This window comes from Rhipicephalus sanguineus, chromosome 4, assembly GCF_013339695.2.
Source record: "Rhipicephalus sanguineus isolate Rsan-2018 chromosome 4, BIME_Rsan_1.4, whole genome shotgun sequence".
Lineage (NCBI taxonomy): Eukaryota > Metazoa > Arthropoda > Arachnida > Ixodida > Ixodidae > Rhipicephalus > Rhipicephalus sanguineus.
In genome coordinates, this window is record NC_051179.1 from 209,670,388 (window position 1) to 209,687,469 (window position 17,082).

General features: G+C 46.7%; 1 protein-coding gene across 2 annotated transcripts in view; it reads left to right on the forward strand.

The window, feature by feature from the left end:
* LOC119391077 (zinc finger CCCH domain-containing protein 14) overlaps positions 1-17,082 on the forward strand; it is a 121,490-nt gene that overhangs the window by 95,984 nt on the left and 8,424 nt on the right. For both annotated transcript variants that reach the window (XM_037658759.2, XM_037658760.2), the window contains 2 exons: positions 697-830; positions 12,551-12,630. In XM_037658759.2, coding sequence (XP_037514687.1) covers positions 697-830; positions 12,551-12,630 — 214 coding nt within the window. The remainder of the gene's footprint in view (positions 1-696; positions 831-12,550; positions 12,631-17,082) is intronic.

Consider the following 17,082-nt stretch of genomic DNA (forward strand, 5'->3'; position numbering starts at 1 on the left):
TGAACCTACTTGGAAAAACTTTTTTTTTATCTATTTCATATGTTGTTACCAGGGTTATATAAATTGCGTGGTTTGTAAAAAGGTAGTGTAGCTCATACCTGGCAATAATCTGTTAAAAAAAGCTTTCTCCAAAGGCTCTTTGAATGTTATGTGTATTCTAAGCCGATTAAAATATGTGCTTGTTTCTCCAAGTTACTACAAATGTTTTTTCAAGCTCCGAAAACGACATAATAAATGCCGCTAACTGCTCCCAAACAAGGTTCTCCTGCTCCTAAATTGAAATTTTGCTGCTCCCAAAACTGCTCCCAAATCGATTTCAGCCGTCTCACCCCTGATCATGGGTTGTTTATTGCCTTGTAAGAGCGTGTGCAGTGAAGAGTATTTTAGCTATTCTGTCAGTAGAATTTTCGGTTGAAAGTAAGCGCTCGTGTTGTGTCCAGTCTTCCTTTTGTCTCTGTTTTAATTGTGCCGTTGGCCTATATTAACCATGAGCCTGCCTCGTCTGCGACTTGTACTATAATGGAGGAGGCGGAAAGGTCAACATGTGACAGATCTGCCGTCCTACACTGGAGAAAGGGTTAGTCCCTTTAGTGTTTGTCAAACGATGTTGTTTAACCAACCTTGCAGCATACCCCAATTGCACAATCATACGAGAAGAGTGCCCTGACATTGACCGATCGGGTGTAATGTGTGCAGGGCGTTCCCCAACTGCAAGTACCGGGACAAGTGCCTCTTCATCCACCCCAACTGCAAGTACGACGCCTTCTGCAAGCGCAAGGACTGCCTATTCACTCACGCCAGCCGGCGGACATTTGCCTGCCCGCCACCTGGTGAGCCTCTTTAAACGTCTCGTGGGACTCCTCTCGATTTAAATAGAAGGGAAAGGGGGAGGCTGAAAGGGACAGCCAATATCCTTGGGCGGGGACGCCATCACTTGGCGCTGCCCATTTGAATGATGAACTTTCCCCTGCTTTTCAGTGCTGCTACACCGAAATATCATTGCTTCACAATTGACATGGTGGTACTGTCACATTCATGTGTGCTTGTCCAAACAAGGCAATGCCAGATTACTGCTATCAGGGGCACCAGCAAAATGGCAGAATTTCTTAGACGTTATGCTCACAATCGGTGCAAAGCTTTTAATCGTACCAGAACAGCTACCATATAAACCCGCTTATAATACATGGACGTACAGTCACCGACCGTTTGCTCGGACTCGGCGGGAACCGCCAAAATGTCCGAATAATGCGGCCGGAAAAAACTTGTCAATGCGCGTCTGTACACATGCACGCTTACGCGCAACCAAGTCAGCCTGTATTTCACCCCCGTGGGTCGGCAATAGCACTGCAACGGCATATGCTAAATCCGCATTTGATGGCTGTGGTGTGGGAGGGGCGTCGTCACGGCAGTCACTGTCCACATGCACTGGTTCGAGTAGCTGACCGCTGGTTCGAGTAGCTGACGGATGATCTCATCGTCCAAACTCGGCAAAAAACTCCGAAGCAACTTCGGATTGAGGTCGGCCGCCTTTTACCTGGCATTGCTGCTTTTTTCTGCCATCGTCAGGGCATTGTAGTTGCCGCGTTTCTTTAGTTCCGATGGGTCACATGGAACGGGCGGTGTCGGAGCAATTTCAGCAGATCAGGCCTCACATGCCAAGCAACAAACAAGGGAGCGAGACACAAAGCTTGGGACACAGACCAGGCCTAGCGACAGAAACATTTCACAACACAAACCCTCAAACGCCAAAAGGGAACGACGTTGGGCTAGTTGATGTTGCAGCGCTCGTGTTGTCGTACTCTTTGTCCGAGTTAGGATCCGCGTCGTACTTGTACGCGCGGTCATTCACCTCAAACGCCAAACCGAGCAGATTCCGATCTTGGCTTGGCTTGGCCTGCTGTTTGGCCGTGGTAGCCGTTCAATGGATACTTGACTGGCTAAAGCCAAAAGGCAACCATTATCAACCATTACGTGTAGCCAACGAACATAGCCTTCGAGATCAGCAATTTCTGCGTGGATTTTGACACCGGCACGATCTCCAGCTATAGCCAGTGCAACATTTCAGTGCTGGCAACCTAGCAGAAATATTGTAACCATTGCCGAGAGCTTGTAATGGCGTTCAACATCTCACTCGATCAGCCAGCCGGAGTCCGAAAAATTGGACGGCGCACTCTGGGGCGTCCGAATTTTCGGTCGTCAGTTTACGTTACTTCAATGGGGCGAGTGGCGGTGCCGCGAATGTGTACGAATAAACGAGCATGTCCGAATTTTCAGCATCCGAATAAACGGTTGGCGACTGTATGAAATATGGAGTGGTATTTGAAGACGGCAAACGTAACAGGAAAAAACTGTCGTACAGTTGAACTTCGTGATAACATATCCACAGTGCAATGAAATAATCATTGTAGCAAAATGCCTTCTTAATTTCGGAGAGTGTCCATATGATTCTACGCATGTCGTATATCCGCATCATAATGTCACTATAATCGAACAAAAGGAACAGCAGTGAAAACAATAGAGAGCAAAGAAGAGCAACTTGATAGGACAAGTGTTGAACTTACTGAAAGTTTATTGAAGAAAGCTCATGACCCTGCACACATGAACCTGCAGGGAATGTGCTACTTAGCTGTCTAAGCTGGGTCAAAGCAGTACAAAGAAATTGTAAGCCATGAAACACTTATAAAGATCAAGGCGATGTGTGCCAGCTATCTAAAAATGTCAGCTTATTATCTACCAGGAGTACCACTCAGCAAACACTATGCCTTGTTTTTTATTTCTGAAAGCTTTGCAGATTTCACGTTCATTCTTATTATTTTCTTGATTATTTTCTTGGCCAATACAGTAAAACCTCATTAATACATGCCTGCAAGGTGCGCGGCATAACTACGGTATGCACTAAACAATAGCACACAGTAACCACCTAGTACAAATTTGCTTCTCCTGGCATGAGTAGACATCACCACCAAAGTTGTCTCCCACGACTGTCCAATAGCACACGGTGGCAACGCAAAAGAGCATTTACAAACTATTACGGGGTCTAAAGCACACAGTGACTGACATAACGACAGAGCAGAAGGACACACGTATTGGATTTCCGCGTTAAATGTGTGTCCGTGTGTAACGCGATTTGCCAATGAGCAAAAAGTGACGCCATTTCGTTGAAACGCGGTACTGCCTCGTGGTGGAGTCACTCGTCCTTGGCTAGTCCAGCCAGGGCTGATTGTCCCAGATCATGCACAGGTGCAGTGAGTAGCGTGTTCAGTCACCGTGGCGATGACGTGCTTCCTGCAAGCAACGGGCACACCGTGTCTCTGTGATGCTCTAGCAGTCCTGCACAAGGAGGTGGCAACGAATGGAGGCGCGGCACGATTGGGTTGCTGCCTAATAGAAGCGTGCAGTACACTTCTAGAAAAGATGGAAGACCTTTTGTGGCACATTTTGACGTCGACAAGTTCAGCAGTGCTGTAAGCTTCTATGGCGCAAAAATTTATCGCGGTACGCAGAGAGAGAAAGAGAATAAGAACAAAAGAAAGGCGGGCAGGTTAACCAGGGCTGAGCCCGGTAGGCTACCCTGCACTGGGGAAGGGGGAAGGAAAGTTAGAGAGGAGGAGAGAAAAGTCACTCTTTCAGCCGACGTAACAGTTCTGCGTTTGACATCACAAACGGTGAATCAGTCCGATATCCTTGAGAAAACGCAACAGCGCTTTCGGTGCCTTTCGGAACTGTGATGAGCAGCCCCATGGTCCCAATATTTTCACGACAGTGAAAGCGCTTCTGTCCATTTTATTTAGTGCAGTGCTGAGGTGAAGCCTCTCGTTTGCGTATGTCGGGCAGTAACACAGAAGGTGCTCAATAGTTTCCTCAACGGCACAGTCGTTGCACTCGGCGTTGTCGGCCATCTCTATCTTAAAGGCCAACTGCAACGAAATCTGACTTGGACAGAATTCGCTTGGAATGCGTTGTATATGTTGGGTAAGTAATGATAATCACAGCGAAAAATCTTGCAGTTGCACATTTCATTTATAATCGGTGCTCTAATTGTCAGCTAGCAAACGACGCGGAGCCCTAGCGGTGTGCCCGGGCATATCGGACACAAACGGAAATGACGTAAATCACAGTTCACGGCCGCGCTGGTGAGCAGAACTCTCTGCAGCCGCATCCCTTCCTTTTCTGCGTCCCGCCCCTCTACGAGCGGCTAATTCAGAAAAGTTCACTATTTTGCAGTACGAAGTGCAGGGCCGTAGGCTGCTGAACACGTATGTTACGGACGGGACTAGCTTTTATGCTTTTCCGAAACACGTAAAGCTACAATAGCTGCGGGTTATGGCAGTGAGGCGGAAGGAATGGGAGCTATCGAAGAACGTGGTACTTTACGCGGCGCACTTCAAAGATGACAACTTTATGTACGACCAGTCTCTTTTCGCCCAAATACTGCTGAAACTGAAAAGAATGTTGAATCCTGACGAAGTGCCTTCACTATTCAGCTACTACAAACACAACAGAGGGAAGCTCCGACCAGTGTTTGGAGAAGCACCGGCGACAAGAGGTATTCGTATTAGACAGCTTTAGTAAAGCCTAAAATGCTTGTGTCAGCGTGTTTTGCACGCTAAAATATAGCGTAACGCTCTTCGAAAGACATTAGTATAACGTAAAGCCGGTAAAACGATGCCCCGCGAAGCGCAAGACTAGCTGCGCCATCTACGCACGAGTAATGAAAGTTCCAAAAGCTGATCGGCTCGCTTCTAGTTGCTAGTAGTCAAAGCAGCAAAGTTCGACAGAAATGTAGTCATGCTCGGTTCAAAGAAATTCAAGCACGTAAACGTATTTTTAGAAAACAAATTCTGCTATGTTAGGTTTAATGTAAAAATTTTGGGTGCAGTCAGACAAGTGTTTACAGAAATGCAGGGACGCTTTCGGTAGACATGGGAGTGTGCCAAACTGAGCATCGATATCGAAAACGACGCTGTCTTACAGTCCGTAGTATATCAACAAAACGAGAATACAGTCAACTGCCGATTTTTCGGACGCCTGATTTTCTGGACATGCTCAAAAATTCGGACACTTTCGCGGCACCGTCACCAGCCCCATAGACTTCAATGTATTAGAACGTCCAAAATTTCGGACGCTTAAGCTATTCCGCGTCTGATTTTTCGGACTTTCTGCCCAAATTGCAGGTCCGAAAGGCATTATTTGAAGCCCCCACTTCTGCCGCGTCTATTATCTCGTAGGTTCGAACCAGCGCTTTCGCGAGTCGATCTGTTCGAGACAGTAGCAGAGTCCGAAAGCCAGCTTAGCCGCAATGCCGAAGCGTTATGGGGTGAGGCAGACCAGAAAATCAAAGGGGCCGTTATCGCGGCGCTGTGAGGCGAGGTTACGGATAAGCAGCGGAAATGCACGGAGGCGTGATAGCGGCAGCTGGCAAATGCGCCAGTACGGCTTAATTGCTGACAACCCTTACGATAAGCGTCTTCAGTTAACTGCTCGGTAGTGCACGTGGCCTAGCGCAGTTGCATGCGTACTGCATGCATTTAATAGGCGAGAACCCAAATGCGCCGCGCCGCCATTCCTGCTGCGTCTTTGTGCAAGACCGCTAAGTGCGCCGCACAGACGCGTTGCCTTCGTGGACGAAACCAGCTCGCCATTGCCGCGCCCGTGTGTGGTCAGGAACTAAGTGCGCATCACGAACCCTTTCATGATAAATGCGTGCGTACGATACAGCAACAGTAAAGTGACGGCGTCAGCTTAGTTGGCGATGTGCTGCACACAACTAGAAACGATCGGCTTGACACGGCAGCAAATGCTGCGTATCGGCGGCGATTTTGCGATGTGTGTGTGCATCGTTTAATGCGCAGACGCATCGGAGAAAGCCGGACGAGTCGTCCGCTCTTTCGCCAGTCTTTGTGTTCCGCATCATCGTTTACAAATGCTTCATCCGAGATAGCCGTAATCTATTCCGCGCTTTGCTGTTATCAGCGGCGCTCATCACGAGGTGCAAAAGTGGCAGTTGGCACATAGGTAGTTAAAGGGGTGGTGCCACCAAATTTGTGGTTTGCGCATTCTTTGCTGTAAGCGTTTCCTATAGCTTCAGGAAGCATGATGCAAGCACCAAGATTCATGTATTCTCGCTAAATAATTTAATATCGCCTTTTGATGTCCCCAACTTTCGGTTTCGGTTTCTGGGTGCCGAGGTTGGGCAGTGACGTAGAAGTGTAGGAGGCTTGGTCACGTGACCACACAAGGCTGTGACGCACTTAGCCAGGAAGCGATCGGAACTCGGCGAGTGATGTAGCAACCGATGCTTTGCCGGTACTATAGTGAACTAGAATATGTTCTAGTTCACTACAGCCGGTACGTACAGTGGCGGTCAAAATTTTGCGGACCACGGGAGCGCATGGCAGACAGCACCGAGGCGCCTTCTCACGGCTGCTTGCGAAGCTCTAGAGCGCGCACTGCGCACGCTCATCCTTCTTTACCTGCCGGCCTGCTCGTTCGCTCGCTTCAAGTGCGCGCGCGCCGGAAGGCCAGAGAAATCTGAAGGTGCTGCTTCTGCAGTCGCCGCGGAAGCACCGAGCGGTGATATCGCGACGAAAATGTGTAACTTGTACTGGCAGTGCTCGGTGCGCGTAGCACTCTGCGCTTTGTTCCCAGAGGCTTCGCAGCGTGGAAAATACGCTTTGCGTCAGTTTGTCTCAAATCGACATGTGTGACAAGACATATAAGGAGCTTTCTTTTTGCCAAGTAGAAAAGTTTTCATTAGGCAAATCGCTCGGGGCTTCCGCGGTGACTGCAGAAGCGGCACCCTGCACTTTCTCTGGCGTTCTGGTGCGCGCGCACTTGAAGCGAGCGAACGATCAGGCCGGCAGGTAAACAAGGATGCGCATGCGCAGTGCGCGCTCTAGAGCTTCGCAAGCAGCCGTGAGAAGGCGCCTCGGTGCTGTCTGCCACGCGCTCCCGTGGTCCGCAAAATTTTGACCGCCACTGTACGTTGCGGAGGCGGCGGAGGTCCGGAGGTCACTACAGCAGACCTGGTGCGACGTCACTACAACTTTCGTTTCCCTTCCTACAGATCTACGTCAGAGTTGGCGCGCTAGCGATGGGTTTCGATCGGGAGAACGGGCATTTAGGTACACTTTGGAAGTGAATTAAAATATATTCTAAACGTTTGTGTCCAACCGTTCGTGTGGAGTGTCCTTGCATAGAGAGGAAACTCGCAACAGGCTTGTTATAGCCTCGAAATTTGATGGCACCACCCCTTTAAGCGGGGTTCGCGGCAAGTACCGAATGTATTTGCGAGAGCCTGGGCGCGCACCAAAACGCCTGATAATTGTACGGGAGGCATTAAAGCTATTTCGGACGTGGCTGTGGCGATTTGACCACTTGAGCGGAATAAAAAAGCATGAATTTGTTTTTTCGGACTGCCCGATTTTTCGGACGATTTCGCGTTCCCTAGGGAGTCCGAAAAATCGGCAGTTGATTGTACCCGATGTGTAAACCACCAGCATCATTTATTGTGAACCAGCGAGTTCTCCAAGACAGCAGGGCGAGACGATAGGTGCGAAGCGGGCAGCCGTTGCTTAGAGAAGAGCCTTATGGGGCATGTATTCGTGTTTCCTTCACGGTGGATGTTTTACATGCTTTGTTTTTTTCGTTACCATCTAAAAAGAAAACTCTGTGGCGAGGCCGCGAAGCGAATACTTCGGAGCGCAGAGCAGACGATTTGCCTGCATCGGTCGGTCAGTTGGGCTGCAGTCTGTGTCAGTTCCGGTCAGCTGTAATGGCGTCGTTTTTCTAGTTTCGGTATAAAAAATTGCATTCTTGGCGGGTTTTTTTCCGACGTAACCAATTGCATTTCGAAGGTGAAATTTGGCAGGTAGCATTATCTTCAGCTAGACTGCCTATAAATCAGCTTTTTGAGGTGTGCGAAATTTCGTTGCAGTTGGCCTTTAAATGAGTAGGCATTGGGGAATGCTACACCCAGACGCAGGGTACGCACTAACCGGTAGTCATAGTAGGACGAACTACTACGGCTGAAGCAGTCAGCGATTGCATTAATGTCTATGAGACTCAGTCGGGGATTTTGCACAACTACGTTTTAACCGTTAGTATGTTTAAAGCGGGTACGTAATTACAAGGTTTGACTGTACATCGTTGCTATGATCGCGTTTTCCGCAGTTTTCGTCTGCATTGTTTGCGGCAAGCAGTGTCGTTTTGACTCGCTTAGCTGGATGTGCTTGTACTTTTGGAGTTTTGTCATCGCAATACATGATAGCGTCACTAGCGACCGCAGTTTTGTCTACAGCAGTTGTGGCAAACGATAACCACAGTTCTGACTCTGTGCGCTGGTTGCATGCGTACTTCATAAGCTTCCGGAGCACGCTGCTATCGGCCGTCGCTCGATGGTTTTTGTACCAAAGTTCTATCACCCGTCGTGACGTGGAAAAGTGTTCGGAACATCCGAATTTTGGCCCATTGAACACAATGGAATTTGGCTGGGGAACATTATGAATTCGTATCAGACCGAAATTCGTATCAGCCGGGTTTGTATCACCGATATTTTACGATATTTGAATTCGCTTTGAACCAAGAATTTTTTTATTCGCACAGCATTACCTAGTTGTCAACGATGAGTCATACTGGTGCATGCATCAGTGTCTGCCATCTCGCCTTCATTTTTGTCTGGTGATTACCCGTAAAGGAAGCACTTCTTTCTGGGCTATTCAGTTCGTGCTGTCTTATTGGCCATAACTAGGGGTGTGCAAATATTAGAACTTTCGAATATTTTTCCAGTAGTGTTTGCTATTCGATTCGATTCGGATCGGAATAGACCCTTTTCATAATTGTAAAGCTAGCTTTCCTGCCATGCAGTTTGCCCAAGTAATGGCGGCTAGTCACTTACTGCAAACAGCGTGTTCTAGCGCATTTTGCTTACGCTATGACGTGGAAAATGTAGACTCGGCTCTCTTGACATAAATACGCATAATAGACAAGCCTCAGCACGTGCAACTAGGACCTCGTCTCCACTCTAAGCAAGAGAGGTGCCGCCATTACTTGTTCAAATATGCAGCGCAGAGAAGCGCACTTGCGGATTATGAAAAGGGTCTATTAGACTCTTCGAAGTATTTGAACTTCTGGAAGATAAATACTACAGTCAATGTCCAATTTTTAGGCTTGTGCGAATATTCGAGCATTTCGAATATTCGAACGAATATTACAGTATTCAAATTCGCTTCGAAACGAATTTAAATTCTAGGAAATTTCGAAGTATTCGAAATGAACGAATAGACGTATAAACCGCATGTGACCCCCTGTAAAGGTGGTTTCACTGCAGTGGAGGTGTGCTATACCGTGAATACATCTTTCCAGGAGATGTCCGCACTGCCGCGAAACCCCGCTTCAAGGTTAAATGAACATACAGTAAAACCTCGTGAATTCAAAGTCACTGGGACTGTGAAAAATCTAATTAAGCGGGTTTTCGAATTAACCAAACATACAAAAAGCGGGATGCAAGGAACTTTCAATTACTGGAAGTAATCGGAGGTGGTCGTTTGCTCTGCCTGCTTGTTTGCGGCTACAAGGGTTATGTCTTCCAGCAATACCTGGTCCCAATTTTGCCGCTAAACCGGGGAAACGGCGGGCCTCGCTGCTGCCAGCGCAAGAAAAAAAAAGAAAGAGAAAAAAAACTGTCTCGTGGTCAACTGAAATACGCGGCTGCAGAAAAGACGTGCTTCGCTGCAACACAGTGGTGACACGCAGGCAGCGTGTCACCTGCTTCTCGCAGCGTCAGCGCGTCTTGATGCGACCATTTGCCCATTCTTTCTGGTAAAATAAAGAATTTAATAATGACGGAATTCGCTATGTGTTCTGAGTGGAAAAGATGATCATTGAAGTTTTCGAACTGAGTTTTTGAAGTAGGCGTTGTAGGCAAGTACTCCGTCAGCAGTGCAAGTGCGCGAATTGCCGGAACAACCACCAATTGGAGGTTCGCATACATCGCGAGTTTCGTCAGACCGCCCTTTATTAATATCTCTATTTTTCCAGAAAGAATGGGTAAAATCATGACGTGCTGACGTTGAGAGAAGCATGCGTCATGCTGCCCGCGTGTCACCACTGCGTTGCAGTGAAGCATGTCTTTTCCACAGGCACACATTTCAGCTGACCATGAGACCGCCGTTCGTTTAGTTTTTTTTCCTTGCGCTGGCAGCAGCGAGGCTGGGATGCTTCACTTGTCACTCATTAGTATTGCTACACTGCATTGCCTTGTGGCTCCTAAGGGCCATCGTTTTTGCAGAGTTGCGGCCAAATCGAGATCGGGGAATTGGCACATGACACCCAAAGTTTTCGAATTAACCGGGCTGGTACTGACCGCTGCTTCAAATTATCCACTCACGTTTACATTGCAAAATACGGGGCCGCAGAAATCCTTCTAATTATGCGGGATTTCGAAATAACAAAGTGCGAATAAACGAGGTTTCACTGTATTACCCTCACATCGATTCATCATTTTTTAAGTTTAGAAGCTTGTTATGCAGGCTTATATGCTCCAAGTATAGCAAATTTTAAAACGTAACATATTTTACAAGTTATCACTTGCATTCTACCGAAAGTCAAATCCTGCTACTACTCAAAGTTGCTTCCACTTCCCTTTGAACCAAAAAGAATGGCATATGCATATGCCTTGTTTCAACTTTAAAAATATTGTGCTGGTTAGTTGGATCATGACAGATATACTCATTTTTCTTTATAATATGTGATACAAACTCTTCGAATTCGCTTCGAAATTCGCTTCGACCAAATCACTATTCGCTTCGAATTCGCTTCGGACCTAAATTTTACTATTCGTACAAGTTTTGTGGATGCTCTAGGGACAGAAACCGTCGGAAAAATCCGGCAGTCCCAAAAAATGAATTCATGCTTTTTTATTCTGCTCAAGCAGTCAGATCGCCACAACCACATCTGAAATAGCTTTAATGCTTACCAGTGCACTTATCAGGCATTTTAGTGCGAGCCCAGGCTCTCGTGAGTACATTCGGTACCTGCCGCGAACCCTGCTTAACCACGTGCCAACCACCAATCGTGAATTTGCGTCTTGTGATGAGCGCTGCTGATACCAGCAAAGCGCAGAATATATTAAGGCTCACTCGTATGGAGTGTTTGGAAACGATTACGCGGAATACAAAGACTGTGGCGGAAGAATGGGCGACTCGTCTGGCTTTCCCCGATGTGTGTGCGCACGTAAACTATGCGCACACGCACCACCATTTGCTGCTGCGTGAAGCCAATCATTCCTAGTTGTGTGCAGCATATCGCCAACTAAGCTGATGCCGTCACTGCCGGGCCACTTGCTGCACCGTATGCACGCGTTTGTCATTAAAGTGTTCGTGATGCCTACTCAGTTCCGTACACGGGCGCTAGGCCACACTGAGCAGCTAGCTGAAGATGTTTATCATAAGGGCTGGGTGCATTTGCTACCTGCCATCATCACGCTTCCGTGCATTTTTGGTGCTTATTGGTGAAGACGTCGCCGCTCTGCGCTGTGACAGTGGCCCCTTCAGATTTTTCGATAAGCTTCACCCCATCACATTATGGCATTGCGGCAAAGCTGCCTTTCCGACGCTGCTATGGCTGCAAACAGATTGATTCGGGAAAGCGCTGGTTCGAACCTGCAAGATTATTGATAGACGCGGCAGAGGTGGGGCTTTAATTAATGCTGTTTTGGACCTGAAGTATGGGCAGAAAGCCCGAGGACACCGAAGAGTTTTGGCATCGATAATTTCAGATGTTCTTATACATTGATGTGATTTGGAAGTCCGGACTCGAAGAAGCGCACCCTTGCCCGCTATATCATTTGGGCCTCGACAGAAGTTGAAGGAGGAGGAGAGGTTTAGGAGATAGCGTCTTTTCCTTGCGCATGTAACATGTGGTCGACGCCACATTGGTTAGACCAAATCATGTAAATAAATACAACTTGGTCTCTGCATTGCCTTATACTTGATAAGACAACTAGGGAACACCACCCCTCTAGTGCTTCACCAACATAGCCAAAAGAAATGCTTTCGTGTTGCTATCTCATAATAATGTACTTAGGGATCCTCTGCAACTTTTTTCTGTAATTTCGCTTCGAAGTATTTAAAAAAATATTCGTCAAATATTCCAAAAATATTCGATTCGCACTCACATTTTAATATTCAAATTCGCTTCGCACTCAAAATTTTGCTATTCCCACAGCTCTAGCCATATGGCCACTTGGCACAAAACAAAGATTGCGTGTTTTGTGGCTAAGTGGCCAACAATCACGTGTGATTTTGTTCGTCCTTGTCTTTAAAGTTGGTGCTGCTGTTTTATAGATCATTTGCAACCAACTAGCTCACCAGTACCTTCTAAGCAGGATTATCAAGGTCCACTGTAACAAGAGTAGACTGAACAAAAACGCCGTGAGGACGAGTATCATGACAGTTTAGATATTTGTGTTCTGTCTGTCCTCAAAATGTATGGCTTCCATATTTCTGTCACTCGCACAGTGCCATGCCTTTCTTTTCTTTGCTGACAACAGTGGTGTCCTCCCCGTCGGTGCAGCAGTGCAAGTTCTACCCACACTGCACCAACCTCAAGTGTCCCTTCTTTCATCCAAAGGTAAGAAGAACGGTGACTGCTCCATGGAAATTGTGCATGTGGCGTGTTAGGACAAGGTGCCTGTTAATCATTGGATACATGGCTAGGAGGCCTCACAAACAAACCGGGGTAGGTACGAGTGCTAGAAGAGTGCGTACGCCCATGGGGAGTGCAAAAGGAAGCACCGCTGTAGCCCACAATCACTGTTCTTAGAAGTTTGTGCCACTGTTGACCACCAATTATTGCGCTAAACGGAGAGGGGGGGGGGGTCTAGAAGTTTCGTGTAAGCTTGTGCGAATAGTGAATTTTAGCTTCGAAGCGAATAAAGATTTGGTAGAATAATTTCAGATCGAATTCAAATAGTATATATCGCATATTATAAAGAAAAATGAGCATATTTCTCATGACCCAACTAACCTGCACAATATTTTTTTTTAATTGAAACAAGGCATGTGCAATGCCATTCTTCTTGGGAAGTGGAAGCAACCTTGCATAGTAGCAGGATTTTGCCTTTCGTTAGAATGCAAGTGATAACCTGTAAAATACGTTACGTTTTAAAATTTACATTACTTAGAGCATATAAGCCGGTATAACGAGTTTTTAAAGTTAAAAAATCACAGCATATCCACGGAGTGAATGATGATGAGTGGGCGAAGCTGCGAAGGTTCATCGGTAAACCGTGAATCTTCCGTGAATTCTGCCCAGTACATCATCACCGACATGAGATCGGGCGCGTTTATACTAAAGGTTCAATGAGTTATGACGACTTGCAGCTCACTTTAATTTTACATGTACGCTGTGAATTTTCATTGTTTAGAAAACCATTGCTTTAGAAAACATCTGGCGTCTTTCGTTAAGCAGCTGGCGTCTTTTCGTTTTGCTTTGGAAACATCTGACGTTCTTTCGTTTTGCTTTTAGAAAACATCTGGCGTCTTTCGTTGGTTTATTTCATCAATCAACGGCGTTTTGAGCAAAATTTTTATTGTTTAATCACGCACAGGAGAAATCTCACCAGGCACTACCTTGGAGGTAAACAATGGCTGCTAATGGGAATGAGAGACAGAAGAAGTCGACTTTTAGCTAACACTTACACTTCTACTTCTACTAACGTTTCCTACTGGAACATGCCAATGGCTGCTAATGGGGAATGAGAGACAGAAGAATTCGGCTTTTAGTTAACGCGCATGCTACAAATTTTTTATTTTTCAACAACGCACAGGAAAAATCTCCCACCGGCACCACCTTAGAGGTCAAGATCTGGTACTAGCGTTACGACTGGTTACGCACTACTACGAGGGACGAACGGGTGCCGCCTTAAGGAGCTTCGCCCCTAAAATGATGAGTCGATGTGAGGGTAATTTGTTCATTTAACCTTGAAGTGAGGCTTCGCGGCAGTGCGGATATTTCCTGGAAAGGTGTAGTCATGGAATAGCACCCCTGCACTGCAGTGAAACCACCTTTACAGGGGGTTACATGCGGTTTATATATGTCTATTCATTCATTTCGAATACATCGAAATTTAGAATAATTTATATTCATTTCTATTCTGAAGTGAAACTCTGAATTCCTGAACTTTCCCTCTCAGAGCTAGTTCATTAATCGGCTTCTTGCATATCAGTTTCTGCCGTTCCTTCCTCTCGTCAAGTTGAATTCTAGATCTTACCATTCTATGGTCACTGCATCGGATCTTGTTAACTACTTCCACATCCTGTACAATGCCCGGGTGGCCGCACATTATGAAGTCTATTTCATTTTTAGTTTCGCCATTAGGACTCCTCCACGTCCACTTACGAGTAGCCCGTTTTCTGTAGAAGGTATTCAAGATGCGTAAATTATTGCATTCTGCAAGCTCTACTAGTAACTCTCCTCTGGCGTTTCTATAGCCGATGCCATATTCCCCAACAGCATGATCTCCAGCCTGCTTCTGCCTACCTTTGCATTAAAGTCGCCCATCATTACAGTATACTGTGTCTTTACCTTACTCATTGCTGATTCTACGTCTTCGTAGAAGCGTTCAACCATTTGATCATCATGGCTGGATGTAGGCGCGTAGGCCTGTACCACCTTCATCTTGTACCTCTTATTAAACCTAATTACGATACATATCAGCCTCTCATTAATGCTATAGTATTCCTCTATATTGCCAGCTATATGTTTATGAATAAGGAACCCCACTCCTAGTTCTCTTCTGTCAGCTAAGCCACGATAGCATAGGACGTGTCTGTTCTTCAGCACTGTATAAGCTTCCTGTGGCCTCCTAACCTCACTGAGCCCTATTACATCCCATTTAACACCCTCTAATTCCTCGAATAGTACAGCTAGACTCGCCTCACTAGATAAAGTTCTAGCGTTATACGTAGCCAAATTCAGATTCCAGTGGCGGCCTGTCCGTACCCAGAGATTCTTAGCACCCTCTGCTGCGTCGCAGGTCTGACCGCCGCCTTGGTCAGTTGCTTCGCAGCCGCTGGGGACTGAGGGCCGAGGGTTAAGTGGTGTATTCATGTGGGAGGTAGTGGCCAAGTACTACACCAGGGTGGCCAATCCTGCTCTGGTGAGGGAGTGCATTGCTGGCTGTGGTCGCCAGTGAGGCTGCACCCCAGGCCTTTTTACACAATTCCATCATCACGCGGATTTTTTTTTTTAATCCGGTTGGGAATTGTCCGGCACCGGGATTCGAACCACGGACCTCTTGCATGCGAAGCTGATGCTCTACCACTACGCCATCGCTGCAACCTGTTAAATGTTGAATGTTATGATTAGTTCACTTGAAATGAGATTGACTAAACATTGGGTCCTTGTTGTTTTTTAGTCTTGAATATAATGCAGTGCACATTAATGAAAAAGAAATGTCCTAGTTTATTAGACAGTTTGCTTATTTCACCACAGCAATGCAAAAGCATTTCCTGTTCCTGCGCTCGTCATATTTTGCAACTGCTGGCACACTTAGGTCCTTCTGCCCATAAAGGATTAATCTTAAACGTAGTGACCACCATTCTGCGCAGGTGACGAAGATAAAATAATATTATGATCAATATACCAAAGCAGACCTTCTAAAACGTAATGAAATAACCTAAGGCTTGACTAATGCCCTTAATGGTGTATGGCGACCCGCGGGCGGCTGAGTCACGTGACAGCAAGAACGTGATTGGCCCTTCCGCTTGCGCCATACACGCGCAGTCTGAAACGGGAGGAATAAAGCCCAGACCGATTGCAGTTCCATCCGCAAACGATGCTGCGCGCGCGTCTCGAAAGACAAACCGCATGTTCGAAGAGCCGCCGGCGCACTCGGCTACTGAAAAAAGAAGGAAAAAACCTGTCTTGTTGACATCCACCCCTCTGAGCATGCGGCCCGCAGGCGAGGATGGGGACGGACAGTACGTCTACTTCGGACAGGTAGTAACCGCGGAGCCGAACCATGAGAGTGAAATAACTAGAAGAATAAGGATGGGTTGGGGCTCATTCGGCAAGCATTATCAAATCATGAATGGTAATCTACCACTATCCCTCAAGAGGAAGGTATATAACAGCTGCATCTTACCGGTACTTACCTACGGAGCAGAAACCAGGAGACTTGCAAAGAGAGATCAACTTAAATTGAGGACGACGCAGCGAGCGATGGAAAGGAAAATGATAGGTGTAACCTTAAGAGACAGCAAGAGAGCAGAGTGGGTCAGGGAACAAACGGGGGTTAAGGATATCATAGTTGAAATTAAGAAGAAGAAATGGATATGGGCCGGGCACGTAGCACGTCGGCAGGATAACCGGTGGTCATTAAGGGTAACTGACTGGATTCCAAGAGATGGCAAACGTGTGAGGGGGAGACAGAAAATTAGGTGGGTAGATGAGATTAAGAAGTTTGCAGGTATTACGTGGCAGCAGAAAGCACAGGACCGGGTTGATTGGCGGAACATGGGAGAGGCCTTTGCCCTGCAGTGGGCTTAGGCAGGCTGATGATGATGATGAAATTCATTTCAAAGTGAATTTGAATACTGTAATATTCGTTCGAATATTCAAACTGCTCGAATTTTCACACAAGCCTAGTTTCATGACAAGCACGAGACAACGAGAACTGCGGCACTTGTTGGCTGTGTTGTGACTATCATGTGTGAGAGAGACGTGAATGTGGCAAACCTGTCGATGGAGACGCTTACTGGATACCCTACTCTCAAATAGAGTGGTTGTGCTCATCCACTTGTGCTTGAATTCCTTGCAGAACATCTGAACATGGTGCATAGTATTACTGTTTTTTGTAGCCATACGGTGCAACACTTCATCTACAGATAGACAGAACTAGTCGGGGCTAGGGTTGCCACCTGTCCGGTTTTAGACCGGCCAGGCTGGTTTTTCAGATGGCGGGCCGGTTGCCGGTCTGCACCAGCCGCCATTGGCCGTATTTTTTTTTGTCATAATATTGCGATCATTTATTTTTTTTTGGTGTTTTATAAGCGTCAGTTCAACAACTACGATGGCAAA